Source organism: Rhineura floridana, chromosome 9 (assembly GCF_030035675.1).
Source record: "Rhineura floridana isolate rRhiFlo1 chromosome 9, rRhiFlo1.hap2, whole genome shotgun sequence".
NCBI classification, from domain to species: Eukaryota; Metazoa; Chordata; class Lepidosauria; order Squamata; family Rhineuridae; genus Rhineura; species Rhineura floridana.
The window spans coordinates 1,043,349-1,059,374 of record NC_084488.1 but is presented as its reverse complement, the minus strand read 5'-3'; the positions used below and the strand labels follow the sequence as shown (position 1 = coordinate 1,059,374).

Here is a 16,026-nt window from a genome sequence, read left to right as displayed (position 1 = left end):
AGACCTGGTGGAATGGAGAAAACCAGTGGGATACGGTTATCCCTGGATATAAACTATATCGGAAGGACAGGGAAGGACGTATTGGTGGCAGAGTCGCTCTATACGTGAAAGAAGGCATTGAATCCAGCAACCTTGAAACCCCAAAAGAGGCAGACTCCTCCACAGAATTGTTGTGGGTGGTGATACCATGCCCCAGGAGGGATTTAATACTGGGAACGATCTATCGTCCACATGATCAAAATGCTCAGGGAGACCTGGAGATGAGATATGAAATTGAGGAAGCATCCAAATTAGGAAATGTGGTAGTAATGGGTGACTTCAACTACCCGGACATAGACTGGCCGCATATGTGTTCCAGTCATGACAAAGAAGCAAAATTTCTAGATATTCTAAATGATTATTCCCTAGACCAGTTGGTCATGGAACCGACCAGAGGGATGGCAACTCTGGACTTAATCCTCAGTGGAGACCGGGACCTGGTGTGAGATGTAAGTGTTGTCGAACCGATTGGGAGCAGTGACCATAGTGCTATTAAATTAAACATACATGTAACTGGCCAATTGCCAAGAAAATCCAACACGGTCACATTTGACTTCAAAAGAGGAAACTTCACAAAAATGAGGGGATTGGTAAAAAGAAAGCTGAAAAACAAAGTCCAGAGGGTCACATCACTCGAAAATGCTTGGAACTTGCTTAAAAACACTGTATTAGAAGCTCAACTGAAGTGCATACCGCAGATCAGAAAAGGTACCGCCAGGGCCAAGAAGATGCCAGCATGGTTAACGAGCAAAGTCAAGGAAGAGGCAAAAAGTCTTCCTTCAGAATATGGAAATCTTGTCCGAATGAAGAAAATAAAAAAGAACACAAACTCTGGCAAAAGAAAGGCAAGAAGACAATAAGGGATGCTAAAAAAGAATTTGAGGAGCACATTGCTAAGAACATAAAAACCAACAACAACAAAAATCTATAAATACATTCAAAGCAGGAGACCATCTAGGGAGGCGATTGGACCCTTGGATGATAAGGGAGTCAAAGGTGTACTAAAGAACGATAAGGAGATTGCAGAGAAGCTAAATGAATTCTTTGCATCTGTCTTCACAGTGGAAGATATAGGGCAGATCCCTGAACCTGAACTAACATTTGCAGGAAGGGATTCTGAGGAACTGAGACAAATAGTGGTAACGAGAGAGGAAGTTCTAAGCTTAATGGACAATATAAAAACTGACAAATCACCAGGCCCGGATGGCATCCACCCGAGAGTTCTCAAAGAACTCAAATGTGAAATTGCTGATCTGCTAACTAAAATATGTAACTTGTCCCTCGGGTCCTCCTCCGTGCCTGAGGACTGGAAAGTGGCAAATGTAACGCCAATCTTCAAAAAGGGATCCAGAGGGGATCCTGGAAATTACAGGCCAGTTAGCTTAACTTCTGTCCCTGGAAAACTGGTAGAAAGTATTATTTCTGCCGCGGCCCTTCAGCTGCCGCCGATCGATTGCCTCTTGAGGGAGGGCGGCGTCTGCTTTGGGACGGCTTGCGCCTCCTGTCGCGGCCTTCCAGCTGCCGCCGCTCGTTTGCCTCTTGAGGGAGGTGAGGCGTGTGCTTTGGGGCGCCTCCTGTTCGAGTGGAGGAGCCAGCTGGCTGAAGGCGTGGAGCGGCGAGCCTGGACCGCACCTCAGGTACGGCAACGCCGCCCGCGTCACACACCTTATTTTCTGCGGCCCTCATGGCCTTGCCCGCAGCGAAGAAGCAGGGAAAGGCCGCAGCACTATCAGCGTGGCACAGCGCACCCTCCGCCGGTTGTTCCGGAGGAGGAGTGGAATACAGGAGAAGGACGACGTGGCGCTTCCTCAATAAGGAAAAGGAGACTCTGGTGGAGGGGGCAGAGTGTTGCTGTGTGGGCCAGGAAAGAGTCGTGGTGGAGGCCCGGGAGCGGCGGGAGACAAGAGGCTCACCGGCTGCAGGCGAGCCAACCCCGCCTTGTGGAGTAGGAGAGGGCTGCTCTCGCGGGATCCGCCGCTCAGGCCCAACCTGAGATCTGCGAGTAGGAGCTGCAGCTGGACTGGTAGCACCCTGCCACCTGCCGCCGGCTTCTCTGCTTGCCCTACGCTGTGCATGAAGACAGCGCCTGGGCTGTTTTAACATCTTAAAAAAGCAGCAGAGAATTAGATTGTCGGTTGGATTTGAGGCATTTTGGGGTTGTTTTAAGGGTGGGGGGCCTGCCTGATTGGCGGACAAGGAGTGGGGCATGTGCAGACCGGAGGGGGGTACCGTGGGGAGGGTGGGGAGCCATGATATTAAAAGGCTAGGCAGCAGATCCTGGAAAGGTGCGGTTGGCAGGCCATTCCAGTTTAGGGAAACAAGGGATAGATGCATAATATCCATCCCCTGTTCTGGGCCTGTCCAAAACCAGAAGACAACTGGGGGACGCAGGACTCCATCCGACCTTCGACTGCTGTTGTGTAACGCCAGGTCTGTGGCGCACAAGACAACGCTCATTCATGATATGATCTTGGATGAAGGCGCAGACCTGGTATGTATTACGGAGACCTGGTTGGATGAAGCTTCAGCTCCTACGCTTGAGGCCATGTGTCCAGCCGGTTTCCAATACGCACAGCAGCCGAGGGTGGGTAGGCGGAGAGGGGGAGTGGCAGTCATCTATCGGGGGTCCTTGGTTTTCAGCATACCCCCCTCCACGAGACCAAGTTTGTTGACTGCATGTACTGGAGGTTGGGCCCAAAGGGCAGTTTAGGGATTCTACTTGTGTACCGCCCACCCCGCTGCACGGCAGACTCTCTGACCGAGGTGCTGGAGGTGGTCTCGGGTGTACGGATGCTCTCCCCCAACCTGTTGGTTTTGGGAGACTTCAATGTGCACGCTGATACCATCCTCATTGGAGCCCCTCGGGATTTCATGGAAACCATGACTTCCTGGGAACAGTACCTTAGTAATATAGGACCCACCCATGTAGCCGGTCATGCTTGTGACCTGGTGTTTGTCTCGGGAGGGGAGGGAAGTGCTCTGAAAATGGGGGCTGTTTCTTCTAACCCCGTGTCATGGTCAGATCACTATCTGGTGAATATGGACCTCTTAATGCCACACACCCTCCGCAGGGGACATGGACCTATTAGGATGGTCCACCCCAGACGTCTGATGGATCCTGAAGGATTCCTGAATGCGCTGGGAGATTTGGAGCCTGCTGAAGGTCGCCCAGTTGAAACCCTGGTGTTGGAGTGGAATAGGGAGATCACTACGGCAGTTGACCGGGTGGCTCCGAAACGTCCTCTCCCCCTGAATAGGAGTCAGATAGCACCCTGGTATACACCGCGGTTGCGGGGTCTGAGATAGGAGGTGAGACGACTAGAGCGCCGGTGGCGGAAATCTCACTCCGAAGACGATCGGACACTGGTTAGAGCAGCAATAGCCGCCTACCAAGTGGCAACAAAGGCAGCAAAGAGGGATTTCTTTGCTGCCTCTATTGCGTCTGCAGAGTATTGTCCCAGGAGGTTGTTCCAAGTGGTCCGAAGCCTGGTCGGTCCAGTTGCTCAGGAACCCATGGAGCACTCTAAAGCCTCCTGTGACATATTTCCTAAACACTTTGCCGATAAAATCGAGCGCCTGAAGAGCACGATTCCGTATGCCGTGGATACAGGAAGTGAACCAGAGTCGGCCAGTTGCATTCCGGTCCGGTGGGATCGGTTTCAGCCTCTCCTCGCTGAGGAAGTGGACAAGGTGCTCTCTACTGTGAAGCCAACCACCTGTCTATTGGATCCTTGCCTATCATGGCTCATTATGAGCTGCAAAGAGAGGCTGAACGATAGGATCAAGGCAGTGGTGAATGCTTCCTTGGAAGAGGGTGCTTTGCCATCAGCCCTCAAGGAGGCAGTAATAAAGCCCATCTTGAAAAAGTCCTCCTTGGATCCCCAAGAGTTAAACAACTTTCGCCCAGTCTCTAATTTACCATTCTTGGGCAAGGTGATTGAGCGAGTGGTGGCCAAACAGTTATAGACACACTTGGATGAAGCAGATTATTTAGATCCATTCCAATCGGGTTTCAGGACTGGACATGGAACTGAAACAGCCTTGGTCGCCCGGGTGGATGATATGAGGAGGGCGTTGGATAGGGGTGAATACACCCTCCTCGTCCTCCTGGATCTCTCAGCGGCTTTCGATACCGTCGACCACGGTATCCTTTTAGACCGCCTGGAGGGATTAGGAATAGGGGGCACTATTTTATGATGGCTCCGTTCCTACCTCTCCGACAGGCAGCAACGGGTGGCATTGGGGGATGAGGTTTCAGACCCTTGGCCTCTCACTTGTGGAGTGCCACAGGGTTCTATCCTCTCCCCCATGCTATTCAACATCTATGTAAAGCCGCTGGGGGCCATCGTCAGGAGATTTGGGCTGCAGTGTCACCAATATGCGGATGATACTCAGCTCTATCTCTCGTTTAAGTCCTCACCAGAGTTGGCTGTGGATACCATGTCCAAGTGCCTGGAATCCGTAAGTGGATGGATGGGAAGGAATAGGCTGAAACTAAATCCCGACAAGACCGAGGTGTTGCTCGTGGGAGATAAGAGAAGGTTGGGAGATATAGACCTGGTATTTAATGGGGTAAGATTACCCCTGAAGGACCAGGTCTGCAGCCTGGGGGTCGTTCTTGACTCCCAGCTGTCCATCGAGGCTCAAGTCTCAGCAGTGAGCTGGGCAGCCTGGTATCAACTCCATCTGATACGGAAGCTGCAACCCTACCTTCCTGCCCATCTTCTCCCACGGGTGATACATGCCCTGGTCTCCTCCTGCTTAGACTACTGTAATGCGCTCTATGTGGGGTTGCCCTTGAAAACGGTCCAGAAATTACAGCTGATACAGAATGCGGCGGCACGTTTGATTAAGAACAGCAGTCGCCGTGATCATATCACTCCGGTGTTAGTGGATCTACACTGGTTACCAGTTGTTTACCGTGCCCAATTCAAGGTGCTGTTGTTGACCTTTAAAGCCCTATACAATTTCGGCCCAGTTTATCTGAAGGAGCGCCTCCAGCATCACCAATCATGCCGCCTTACAAGATCAGCCACAGAAGACCTTCTCTTGGTCCCACCAGTTAAAACAGCTAGACTGGTGCGGACCAGAGAGAGGGCATTTTCGATTGTGGGCCCCACCCTCTGGAATTCCCTTCCTTTCGATCTTCGCCATGCCCCCTCCCTGACAGGTTTCCGCTGGGCCTTGAAGACCTGGCTGTTCAGGCCAGATAGGCGACTCAAAAATAAAATTTATTTTATTATTATTATTATTATTATTATTATTATTAAAGCTAGATTAACTAAGCATATAGAAGAACAAGACTTGCTGAAGCAGAGCCAGCATGGCTTCTGCAAGGGAAAGTCCTGTCTCAGTAACCTACTAGAATTCTTTGAGAGTGTCAACAAGCATATAGATAGAGGTGATCCAGTGGACATAGTGTACTTAGACTTTCAAAAAGCGTTTGACAAGGTACCTCACCAAAGACTTCTGAGGAAGCTTAGCAGTCATGGAATAAGAGGAGAGGTCCTCTTGTGGATAAGGAATTGGTTAAGAAGCAGAAAGCAGAGAGTAGGAATAAACGGACAGTTCTCCCAATGGAGGGCTGTAGAAAGTGGAGTCCCTCAAGGATCGGTATTGGGACCTGTACTTTTCACCTTGTTCATTAACGACCTAGAATTAGGAGTGAGCAGTGAAGTGGCCAAGTTTGCTGACGACACTAAATTGTTCAGGGTTGTTAAAACAAAAAGGGATTGCGAAGAGCTCCTAAAAGACCTCTCCAAACTGAGTGAATGGCGGAAAAATGGCAAATGCAATTCAATATAAACAAGTGTAAAATTATGCATATTGGAGCAAAAAATCTTAATTTCACATATACGCTCATGGGGTCTGAACTGGCGGTGACCGACCAGGAGAGAGACCTCGGGGTTGTAGTGGACAGCACGATGAAAATGTTGACCCAGTGTGTGGCAGCTGTGAAAAAGGCAAATTCCATGCTAGGGATAATTAGGAAAGGTATTGAAGATAAAACAGCCGATATCATCATGCCGTTGTATAAATCTATGGTGCGGCCGCATTTGGAATACTGTGTACAGTTCTGGTCGCCTCATCTCAAAAAGGATATTCTAGAGTTGGAAAAGGTTCAGAAGAGGGCAACCAGAATGATCAAGGGGATGGAGCGACTCCCTTACGAGGAAAGGTTGCAGCATTTGGGGCTTTTTAGTTTAGGAAAAAAGGCGGGTCAGAGGAGACATGATAGAAGTGTATAAAATTATGCATGGCATTGAGAAAGTGGATAGAGAAAAGTTCTTCTCCCTCTCTCACAATACTAGAACTCGTGGACATTCAAAGAAGCTGAATGTTGGAAGATTCAGGACAGACAAAAGAAAGTACTTCTTGACTCAGCGCATAGTTAAACTATGGAATTTGCTCTCACAAGATGCAGTAATGGCCACCAGCTTGGATGGCTTTAAAAGAAGATTAGACCAATTCATGGAGGACAGGGCTATCAATGGCTACTTGCTGTGATGGCTGTGCTCTGCCACCCTAGTCAGAGGCAGCGTGCTTCTGAAAACCAGTTGCCGGAAGCCTCAGGAGGGGAGAGTGTTCTACCACTCGGGTCCTGTTTGCGGGCTTCCCCCAGGCACTTGGTTGGCCACTGTGAGAACAGGATGCTGGACTAGATGGGCCACTGGCCTGATCCAGCAGGCTCTTCTTATGTTCTTATGACATGCCAGCCTCAAAACTCAAGAAACAGTCTTGCAGCCTGCCAAACCTTGACTGACTCTCAGCTGTATAGTGGTATATTTTGATACTCTCTATCTGGTAATTCCTTATTGCATACAGATGGCACACTTTCATTTATGTTAATTCATGAGTGCATAAAAAATAACAACCTGAATGTTTTTATAAGTTATATTAAGCAAGTTTGTTATAACTATTTAGTCTAACCAATACCTTATTAAAGCCGCAGCAGCAACATGCCTCACTCTGGGGTCTTCATCTCCAAGCAGAGAAATAACTACATTATTGAGAATGCGATCCTGAAGTTTTAATAGCTGTGGCAATAAGGTAGCACAGAAGATGGATTAGCAAATTACATTTATGTTTTACTAGTTTACAGCTGTTAAAAACAATGTAACTGCAACTTCCACATTGAAAAAGGTAAGAAAATTGGTTGTATGATAACTGGAAACCACAACACGACACATCCAAGACCCAACTTCTAATTTCCTCTTCAAAAATATTTTATTCACAGATAACCTTTTACATGAAAAGTGCACTAGGAATGCTATGCAAAAATGGAAGAGGGCTTCTCTTTAAAATGTATTAAAATCCATCTGTTTCGAACGAGAATTAAATGCCTACTTTATGTTAAGTAAACCCTCATTTCCCAGCAACCACAAAAGTGAAGACAATTACTCACTCCAGTATAATGATGTGCTCCTCTATGCAAGTTGTTGGCCCTTCCTTCCAAAAAATTGATAAGCCTTAATTGAAAGATGGATAAAGACCATAGCTTGTTAAAAGTTGAGCAAAGTATAACATTATGTGGCAGCAAGTAAAAAAACTTTAAAAGAAAAAACACAACTAAAACTAAAAACAAATTCTGAAATAAGAACACTTACCGAAAATCAATCTCAGCAAGAGTTTCCAGCAGCTCAGTCCTGACCAGCCAATAGGAACTATTTTTCAGTGTAAGGAGGTCAATCATTAATTTTAATCCTAAGGCACTACAGCTGCTACTACACAAACTCATGATGCAATGCTAAAAAAAAGTAACACGATTTTAAAAATTATTTTAAATAATATGATTAAGCACTTAGTTGCAGATAACATTTAAACTCTGTAAAGGCTTATTAATTTAATATTTGCACAATATTTTTAATTTGACAGTTTTTCTATTATGATAAATGTATCAATAAAGCAAAATATAATGAAATCAAAGCTAAACTATTAGATTAGACAAACTAAGAAGCCCCTCTCCACCAAATCACTAGTGCACTAAAGCAATCAAGCAGATGTGTCTACTGCACTAAAGAGGAGAAAGACTGGTCTGCTGTCCCAGAGAACAGGACTAGATGTAATGGTCTTAAATTATAGAAGAGTAAAATATTGAACATTAGGAGAAATATCTTGACAGGAACAGTTACAGGACAGCAAGGCCCCTTCCAGCTCTATGATTCTTTAATCTCCTTTTGTACAACTAATGACCATCACTATGAAGAAAGCACGTGTGCTCACACACAACTTAAAACAGCAGGAGTCCTAATAACCTTTCAGATCAACTGACAGCTCAGCAAATAAACTTGACAATTAATCATGTTTGCTTATAGGCATCAGTTTCTGTGGATCAGCAAATTTGGCCACTTCTGTAAGGATGGTGCCTGCAGGCAGCAGTGGAGCTGGGCAGGGAAAATAGAAGACACAGGGCATAATGCAGGCCACAATTATTATTGGATAGGGCCTCACAGTGGCAAAGAATGACATATAGGCATGGATGCTGTTTCTGGCAATCCACATGCTGTTAAAATTGCCTGACTCAGCTCACCTGCTGGGTCACATTGGTAGGTGAAAGCTGATAGCTTAAATTGTTCTTGCACTTGTTGCCCATCCACTCAAGGAGTGGTGGTGGTGTCACACTCTGAAGAGGGCTGGCCCGTGTTGCATAGCCCCAAGGTCTGTAAAAGGGGGTCCTTCATTGTGTGAGGGAGTGGGAGGCCCACTCCCTCTTAACTAGGAGCCCAGCACAAAGTCTCAGAGCAATAGCAGCACTGTGAAGGGTATGCCTTTTAAATAATCACTGAGCAGACCAGAGGGAAGATGTTCTTCCTCTAGACTGCCCGGGCTAAACAGAGCTCCCTCCCCACATTACTTCTTACTAGGCTAGTACTATTAGATATGGGGCAAGCTCTATGGCAGAGTGTGGCAGTCGGAGTTCCCTAAGGACTCCTTGAAGGTGGCCTTCATCATTAGCCTCCTGGAGGGAGAGGCTTGCCAAGTGGGCCACCCCGCTGTTGCTCTGGAACGACCCAGTGTTGACCCAGTATGCTAATTTCACTGAAGCCATGGTGGAGATCTTTCAAGACTCCCAACGGAAGGCCACCGTGTCTTGCCAACTGGGAACCCTGCAGCAGGGAAAAAACTCTGTGAGAACTTACACTAGCACCTTTTGTATCCTGGCCCAGGAGATGGATTTCAACGAGTCCACATTGATGTATTTATACCATAATGGCCTCAGCAGCGAGATCCTAGACAAATTAGCGCGCACCCTGCAACCAACCACCTTCCCAGAGCTTGTCTAGCTGTGCCTGCAGATAAACAGACTTGAAGGTCACCACCAGGAGCGTAAGGCTGAGTAGGCCCAAACCCTGCCTACCATCCCACTCCCCCGCATGTGCTTCTCACCCAGTGTGGGAACCTCAACCCCACTGGGGGTGGAGCCCATACAGATAGGGAGAGCAGTGGCACCTGACGGAGGCAGAGAAAGAGAAGAGATGCAGAGAGGAGTTGTGTCTGTACTGTCGGAAGGCGGGGCACCTTGCTAAGACTTGCCCCTCCAATTCGGAGAAGGCACTGGTGCAGGAAAACTCCAAATCCCAGTTCTCATAGAGATCCATGAGCTGGGATCCACTGTACGCTGTGGACCTCAGGGCAGACCTATCCCACCAAAGTCAGCACTGCATCTCCCCAACATCTGCCTGCGCTTGCCCTCGGGCCCAAAAATCCACATATATGCCATGGTCGATTCAGGGGCATCCAGTAACTTCATGGACTTGGACTTTGCTAAACACCACAGGACACCTGTTACCAAGCTTAAGGCCCCCCTCTCTGTGGAAACCATAGACAGGCAGCCCCTGATGTCAGGAGCGGTCTCCCAGACAACAGAGTCATTGAGGGTGGAGCTAACAGGCCATGTAGAGCACCTAGCCACCCTGCCCTGTTTCCCAGTGGTGCTCGGGATGACCTGGTTGACACAACAGAACTCCCTTATTTTGGGGGGGAAGGCCACTGTGACATTCCAGTCAGATTATTGCCAATAACACTGCCTGTTTAATAAAAACCCCATGGCGGCAGTGGCAGTGACCCAGCCTGAGGGAGAAGCACTGCCCATTAAATACTTGCACTACTGAGACATCTTCAACAAGGAGGCATCAGACCAGCTGCCCCCCCCCATAGGCAATATGACTGTGCCATAGACTTGTTCCCTGGGGCCTGAGTCCCCTCTGGACATATATACTCCTTGTCAAAACCAGAGCTGGCAACATGATGAGACTTCTTGGATGTCAACCTGCAGCAGGGGTTTATACGGCCCTCAAAACCTCCTGCCAGGGCCCCTCTAATATTTGTCAAAAAGAAGAGCAGGGCGCTCCACCCCTGCCACGATTACCACGAGTTGAACAAGATCACAATCCTCAATAGGCATCTGCTCCCCCTTATCAATGAGATGTGGAATGACTGCGCATGGCCAAGTTCTCCATATTCACTCTTGCTCTACTAGCCTGAGAGCCAAGCACACCCCGAGGTGCCCGGCCGGGTTACTGGAGCCACTCCCCACACCTAGAGGTCCTTTGTAAGTAGTCACCTTGAACTTTATCACAGACCTACCTTCCTCTCATGGGAAACCCACTCTCATGGTGGTGGATGCCTTTAGCAAGATGGCGCACTTTGTTCCTTATGCCAGCATGCCAACCACCACAGAAACTCATTAACTGCTGGTGAGGGTACCTTGCCATAAACTTGAAGCAAGGGAGGGCTCTTCAAAGTGGGGGCTCAGATCAATCCGGCAGCATACCAGCTTCACTTGCCTGTATCCATTAAGATCCACTCTGTATTTCACTGGTCATTGCTAACCTTAGAAAAGCCTCCAAGTCCCTACCGGGTGACCGATGCCCCACCATCACTAATCATCGTCAATGGAGAAGAGGAATACAAGGTGAAACAGATCCTCGGCTGCCATTGGTGTCAAGGGAAATTACAGTACTTCAGCCACTGCAAAGGTTTTGGACTGGAGGAGCAATCCTGGGAACAGGTGTCTGATGTCCATGCACCGGACTTGGTGAGAAAATTCCATGACGAATACCCTGACAGGCCCAAGCCTCTGGGTTGGAAGGCAGCTTCGGGAGGGGGATGATGTCGTGAGCCGTGCTAGCAGAAGGTGGACCGACACACAGGAGGGGGGGAGGAAGATTTGGACTGAGACACTCCCATCGGGGAAGGGCCCAGCAAAGGGAGAGACATGATGGGTCACCACCAGCCATTCCAGACAACCCCCAGGACAGACCCTCAAACCAACTGCCCTCTCCTCCTCCTGATGCAGTGCCTCTCCCCACACCTGTGTCAGACAGCTCTCCCCCTGCAGAGGGAGACAACGGGATGGAAGCTGAGGCCCCGCCTTCGCCCAGGTCCAGGAGGTGGATCTCCTGCCACAGGAGATTCAACAAACTCAGCTCAGGAGAAGTCAGCGCATTCACACATGCCTCCAACTCTGGTTCAGGGTACATGCAAAAGAAGGGGGGTCCCGCCCAGCCCTACTTAAGCTGGGCGAGGGGGAAGGGCTAGTTGTTGAGTCAACGTCTTATTGCCTCCAAGTTGTCCCTAGTTAGGGAAGGATGCTGAGTTCTGAGTAAGCCATAGGAGATTCATGAAGCACTCTGAACTGAAATTTTCTATTACTTCAATGAAAGAAAAAATTATAGCTGTGTCTGAGTTCCTGAAATTCAGGCCGGACACCACCACCACATTTAGCTGGTGTCAGTTGGGTCTTCTCCTGACTGACCATACAACCATGGTCCCTCAGAGCTGCAAAACTGATCTGAAAAAGGGTGGAAGTCTGGACAAAACTGTTGGTCCACACTAGCAAATCATCCAGCTACAGGTAAATGTAGATACCCTGTAGGTGCAAATGTACCACCAGATAACCATGATCTTTGTGAACACTCTCAGACTTGAAGAGCAACCAAATAGCAGGTTGCAGTACTGAAAATGAGTAGGGCCATTCATGAACCTCAGGTACTATCTGTGGACTGGAAGAATGGCTGTGTGAAGATGCCCTCAATCGATCTAAAGGAGGTCTAAAGAAATATCTGGTCTGAAGAGCCTCCTTGATATTTCACAAACATGTTGAGAAATTTCAGGTCCAAGATGGCACACCACATTACATCTTTCTTGGGAATCAATAACAAGATGTAGTGAACTCCTGTGTAATATTCTTCAGGATTCATTGGCTCTTCTGCAGAAATGTCTAGCAAATGTTGGATAGGACAGAAAAGGCTAGTATGGAGAAAATCGATGGTATTGTTTCCTCTGATCCTTCTTGACTGTGGCTAGCACCAGGTTGCACTTTTCTCTCATTTAAATGAGCACACCTTTGAGAGTGTTGTCATCAAATAATTTGGTCCCTATATAAGGAGCATAGATGAATTGTCTGCTTCCTAATGGCGAAGCAGGCAGAAAATTGCATAGCATCAAGTGTACCATCTGCCACTAAGGCTGCCGCCCTACAAAGCTTCAGTAAGGTTTTCCACAACCTATCAAGATCCTGGTGCTGCCTGTCTAGCAGGTCATCAAGCCACAGCACAGATGCCCTCGTGAACACGGAGGCTGCGCAGGAAGCTCTGCTGGAGTAGGTGCTTGCATCATGGGCTTTTCTCAAGGCAAAGCCCGGTCTCCTTTCAGTGGATCTTTAAGCTGTGCATTCCTTAGGAAGCTGAGATTTGGAAACCAAACTAGAAATAGGTCTGGCTACTCCTCAGGACCTGGAGCAGAGCCATGAATACAGGATCCAGCGAATAACATTTGTTAGCCAGGATGGAAACTCAACATGCATGCAAAGGTCAATCCCACTCTTTCCTAGCCAACTTTTGCAATAACCCAGGAACAGGAACAGAATGAACAGAGCATTTAGGTTCCTTCAGAAATGCAACCCCTTTTGAGGGGGCAGGATTTGGATCAGCAGGGGCCTCAGGCAGCCCTGGATATTAAGGGTCTTCTGCAGCAGAAGCAGAAAGTGTGCTGAATGAAGCAGACAATGCGCCCCCTCCTATGTAGAGCTCATACAGCTCCATGGTATACCGTGGAGCTGAGAGTGATGAAGCAAGAGAGGAGGAGGCTTGAGTGCAGATGGAGGCGAACTCCTGACGAATGCAATTATGCTTTGGTAAGTGCTTCTTCTAAGTGGTATATAGTAGCGGTGAGGGCAGCAAAAAAGAGATATTTTGCTGCCACAATTAAGGCATCTCTCTCCCGCCCGGCGGAGCTCTTTAAAATTGTACGAGGGCTTTTACATTCTGGCCCTCGGGATATTATGGATTCATCTGTAGCCCGCTGTGATGAGTTCGCAAGGCACTTCCAGGATAAGATCGCATGCATTCGCCAGGACTTAGACTCCAATGTTATGACAGTGAGTTCCAACGAAGCATCCAGAACACGGTCTTGTCCTTATTTATTGGATGAGTTTCAGTCTGTACAGCTTGAGGATGTTGACAAGATCCTTGGACTGGTGCGGGCGACCACATCTGTTCTGGACCCTTGCCCCTCTTGGCTGGTGAAAGCTGGCAGGACCGGAACCGCTGGCTGGGCCAAGGAGATAATAAACGCCTCTTTGAGAGAGGGAGTGGTCCCTGACTGCCTAAAAGAGGCGGTAGTGAGACCACTCCTGAAGAAATCCTCTTTGGACCCAGATAACCTGAACAACTATAGACCTGTGGCGAATGTTCCGTTCTTGGGCAAGGTACTGGAACGGGTGGTTGCCGGCCAGCTCCAGGGGCTCTTGGATGACACTGATTATCTTGATCCATTTCAATCCGGTTTTAGGCCCGGTTTTGGCACCGAAACAGCCTTGGTCGCCCTGTACGATGACCTTTGTCGGGAGAGGGACAGGGGGAGTGTGACTCTGTTGATTCTCCTTGATCTCTCAGCTGCTTTTGATACCATCGACCATGGTATCCTTCTGGGAAGACTCACAGAGTTGGGAGTTGGGGGTACTGCTTGGCAGTGGCTCCGCTCCTACTTGGTGGGTCGCGACCAGAAGGTAGTGCTTGGGGAACATTGCTCGATACCCTGGACTCTCCATTGTGGAGTCCCGCAGGGATCGGTACTGTCCCCCATGCTTTTCAACATCTACATGAAGCCGCTGGGTGCAGTCATCAGGAGTTTTGGGGTGTGTTGCCATCAGTACGCTGATGACACGCAGCTCTATTTCTCCTTTTCATCCTCCTCAGGTGAGGCTGTTAACGTGCTAAACCGTTGCCTGACCGCGATAATGGACTGGATGGGAGCTAACAGACTGAAGCTCAATCCAGACAAGACTGAGACGCTGTTGGTGAGTGCCTTCTCTGCTCAGATGGAGGATGTTCATCCTGTTCTTGATGGGGTTACACTCCCCTTGAAGGAACAGGTTCGTAGCTTGGGAGTTCTTTTCGATCCTTCCCTGTCTCTTGAGGCCCAGGTGGCCTCGGTGGCACGGAATGCTTTTTACCATCTTCGATTGGTAGCCCAGCTACGTCCCTATCTGGACAGTGACGACCTCGCTTCAGTTGTTCATGCTCTGGTAACTTCTAGATTGGACTACTGCAACGCGCTCTATGTGGGGCTGCCCTTGAAGGCTGTTCGGAAACTACAGCTAGTCCAGAATGCAGCGGCCAGATTGTTGACGCGGACCAGAAGGTCCGCTCATATAACACCTGTTCTGGCCCGTCTGCACTGGCTTCCTATTTGTTTCCGGGCTAGATTCAAAGTGCTGGTTTTGACCTATAAAGCCCTACACGGCATGGGACCGCAATACCTGGTGGAACGCCTCTCCCAATATGAACCTACCCGTACACTATGCTCAACATCTAAGGCCCTCCTCCGAGTACCATCCCATCAAGAGGCTCGGAGGGTGATGACTAGAACCAGGGCCTTTTCAGTAGTGGCCCCCGAACTGTGGAACAGTCTCGCTGATGAGGTGCGCCGGGCGCCGACGCTACTATCTTTTCGGCGCCAGGTGAAAACCTTTTTATACTCCCAGGCATTTTAAAGTGTATTTTAAACAGCATTTCCGTATTTTGGATGTTGTTTGGTTCGTTATTGTTTGATTGTTTCTTATTATTATTTATTGTATTTATTGTGCTTGTTTTTATCTTTTTATACACCGCCCAGAGAGCCTTCGGGCTTAGGGCGGTATATAAATTAAACTAAATAAAATAAAATAAAATAAAACAATGAGAAGAACCCTCTTCTACCTCAGAATCTTCACTCCTCCTCATCACACTCTGGTGCGAGGAAAGGGTCCAAAGGATCCACCTCATGTGACACTGACTTCAGATTATCATGACTCAGATCCAGAACTCTTAACCCCTTGGACATTCCCAGGAAAAAAGAAGAGATGTCCTCCTCAGACAGGTACTGGGGATGGGAGACATTCAGCCAGGGCCCTGGTAACGCTGAGGCAAAATGGGAGCAAGACCCCTCAACATGGATTCTAGAGATTCCAATGATGCTTCCATCATTTGGGAAAGGACCTAGAGAGTCAGATGGAAGCGCTGAGACAGAGATGGAGCTGGAACTGAGGAATGAAGGTACACGGTGAGAGGATGGAGCAGGCACACCAGTAGACACAGGAACTAGGAGAGCTACTAAAGGTTGTAAAGCCTGTTCAGCTGGGTGGTCAGAAAAAAACCCAATGTCCTCATCAGAAGAAATCAGAGAGTAGAAGAAAGCTGCCACCTTTTTCCGTCAACATCCTCTTCCAACATGGCTGTAGCAGAAACAAAAGCTGAAGTCAGTCAGTCACATGATGCTACTGTGCTCATGTAACATGGTCACCTCGCTACAGTCTGAGATTCTGTACAGGAAGCAGCTCTTACGTTTAGATGGAGCATGCTTAGAAGCTTTGTACTTTGGTGCCTTGTGATGAGCACCTTTCTTAAGCACTTGAGTGTGCATGCATAGAAGCAGATGATGTTGAGGTGGACTGTTCTGAAGATGCTTGGGAAAAGGCGTACTCTGCCACTGTTCTGAAAAACT

The 16,026-nt window shown here is 48.4% G+C and overlaps 1 protein-coding gene across 1 annotated transcript in view; it reads right to left on the bottom strand.

Annotated features, from left to right (window-relative positions):
• HTT (huntingtin) overlaps positions 1-16,026 on the bottom strand; it is a 337,153-nt gene that overhangs the window by 190,317 nt on the left and 130,810 nt on the right. Inside the window, exons 19-21 of the mRNA XM_061584691.1 lie at positions 7,647-7,786; positions 7,445-7,508; positions 6,976-7,076 (exon numbers count right to left, since the gene is read on the bottom strand). Of these exons, the coding sequence (XP_061440675.1) occupies positions 6,976-7,076; positions 7,445-7,508; positions 7,647-7,786 (305 nt within the window). The remainder of the gene's footprint in view (positions 1-6,975; positions 7,077-7,444; positions 7,509-7,646; positions 7,787-16,026) is intronic.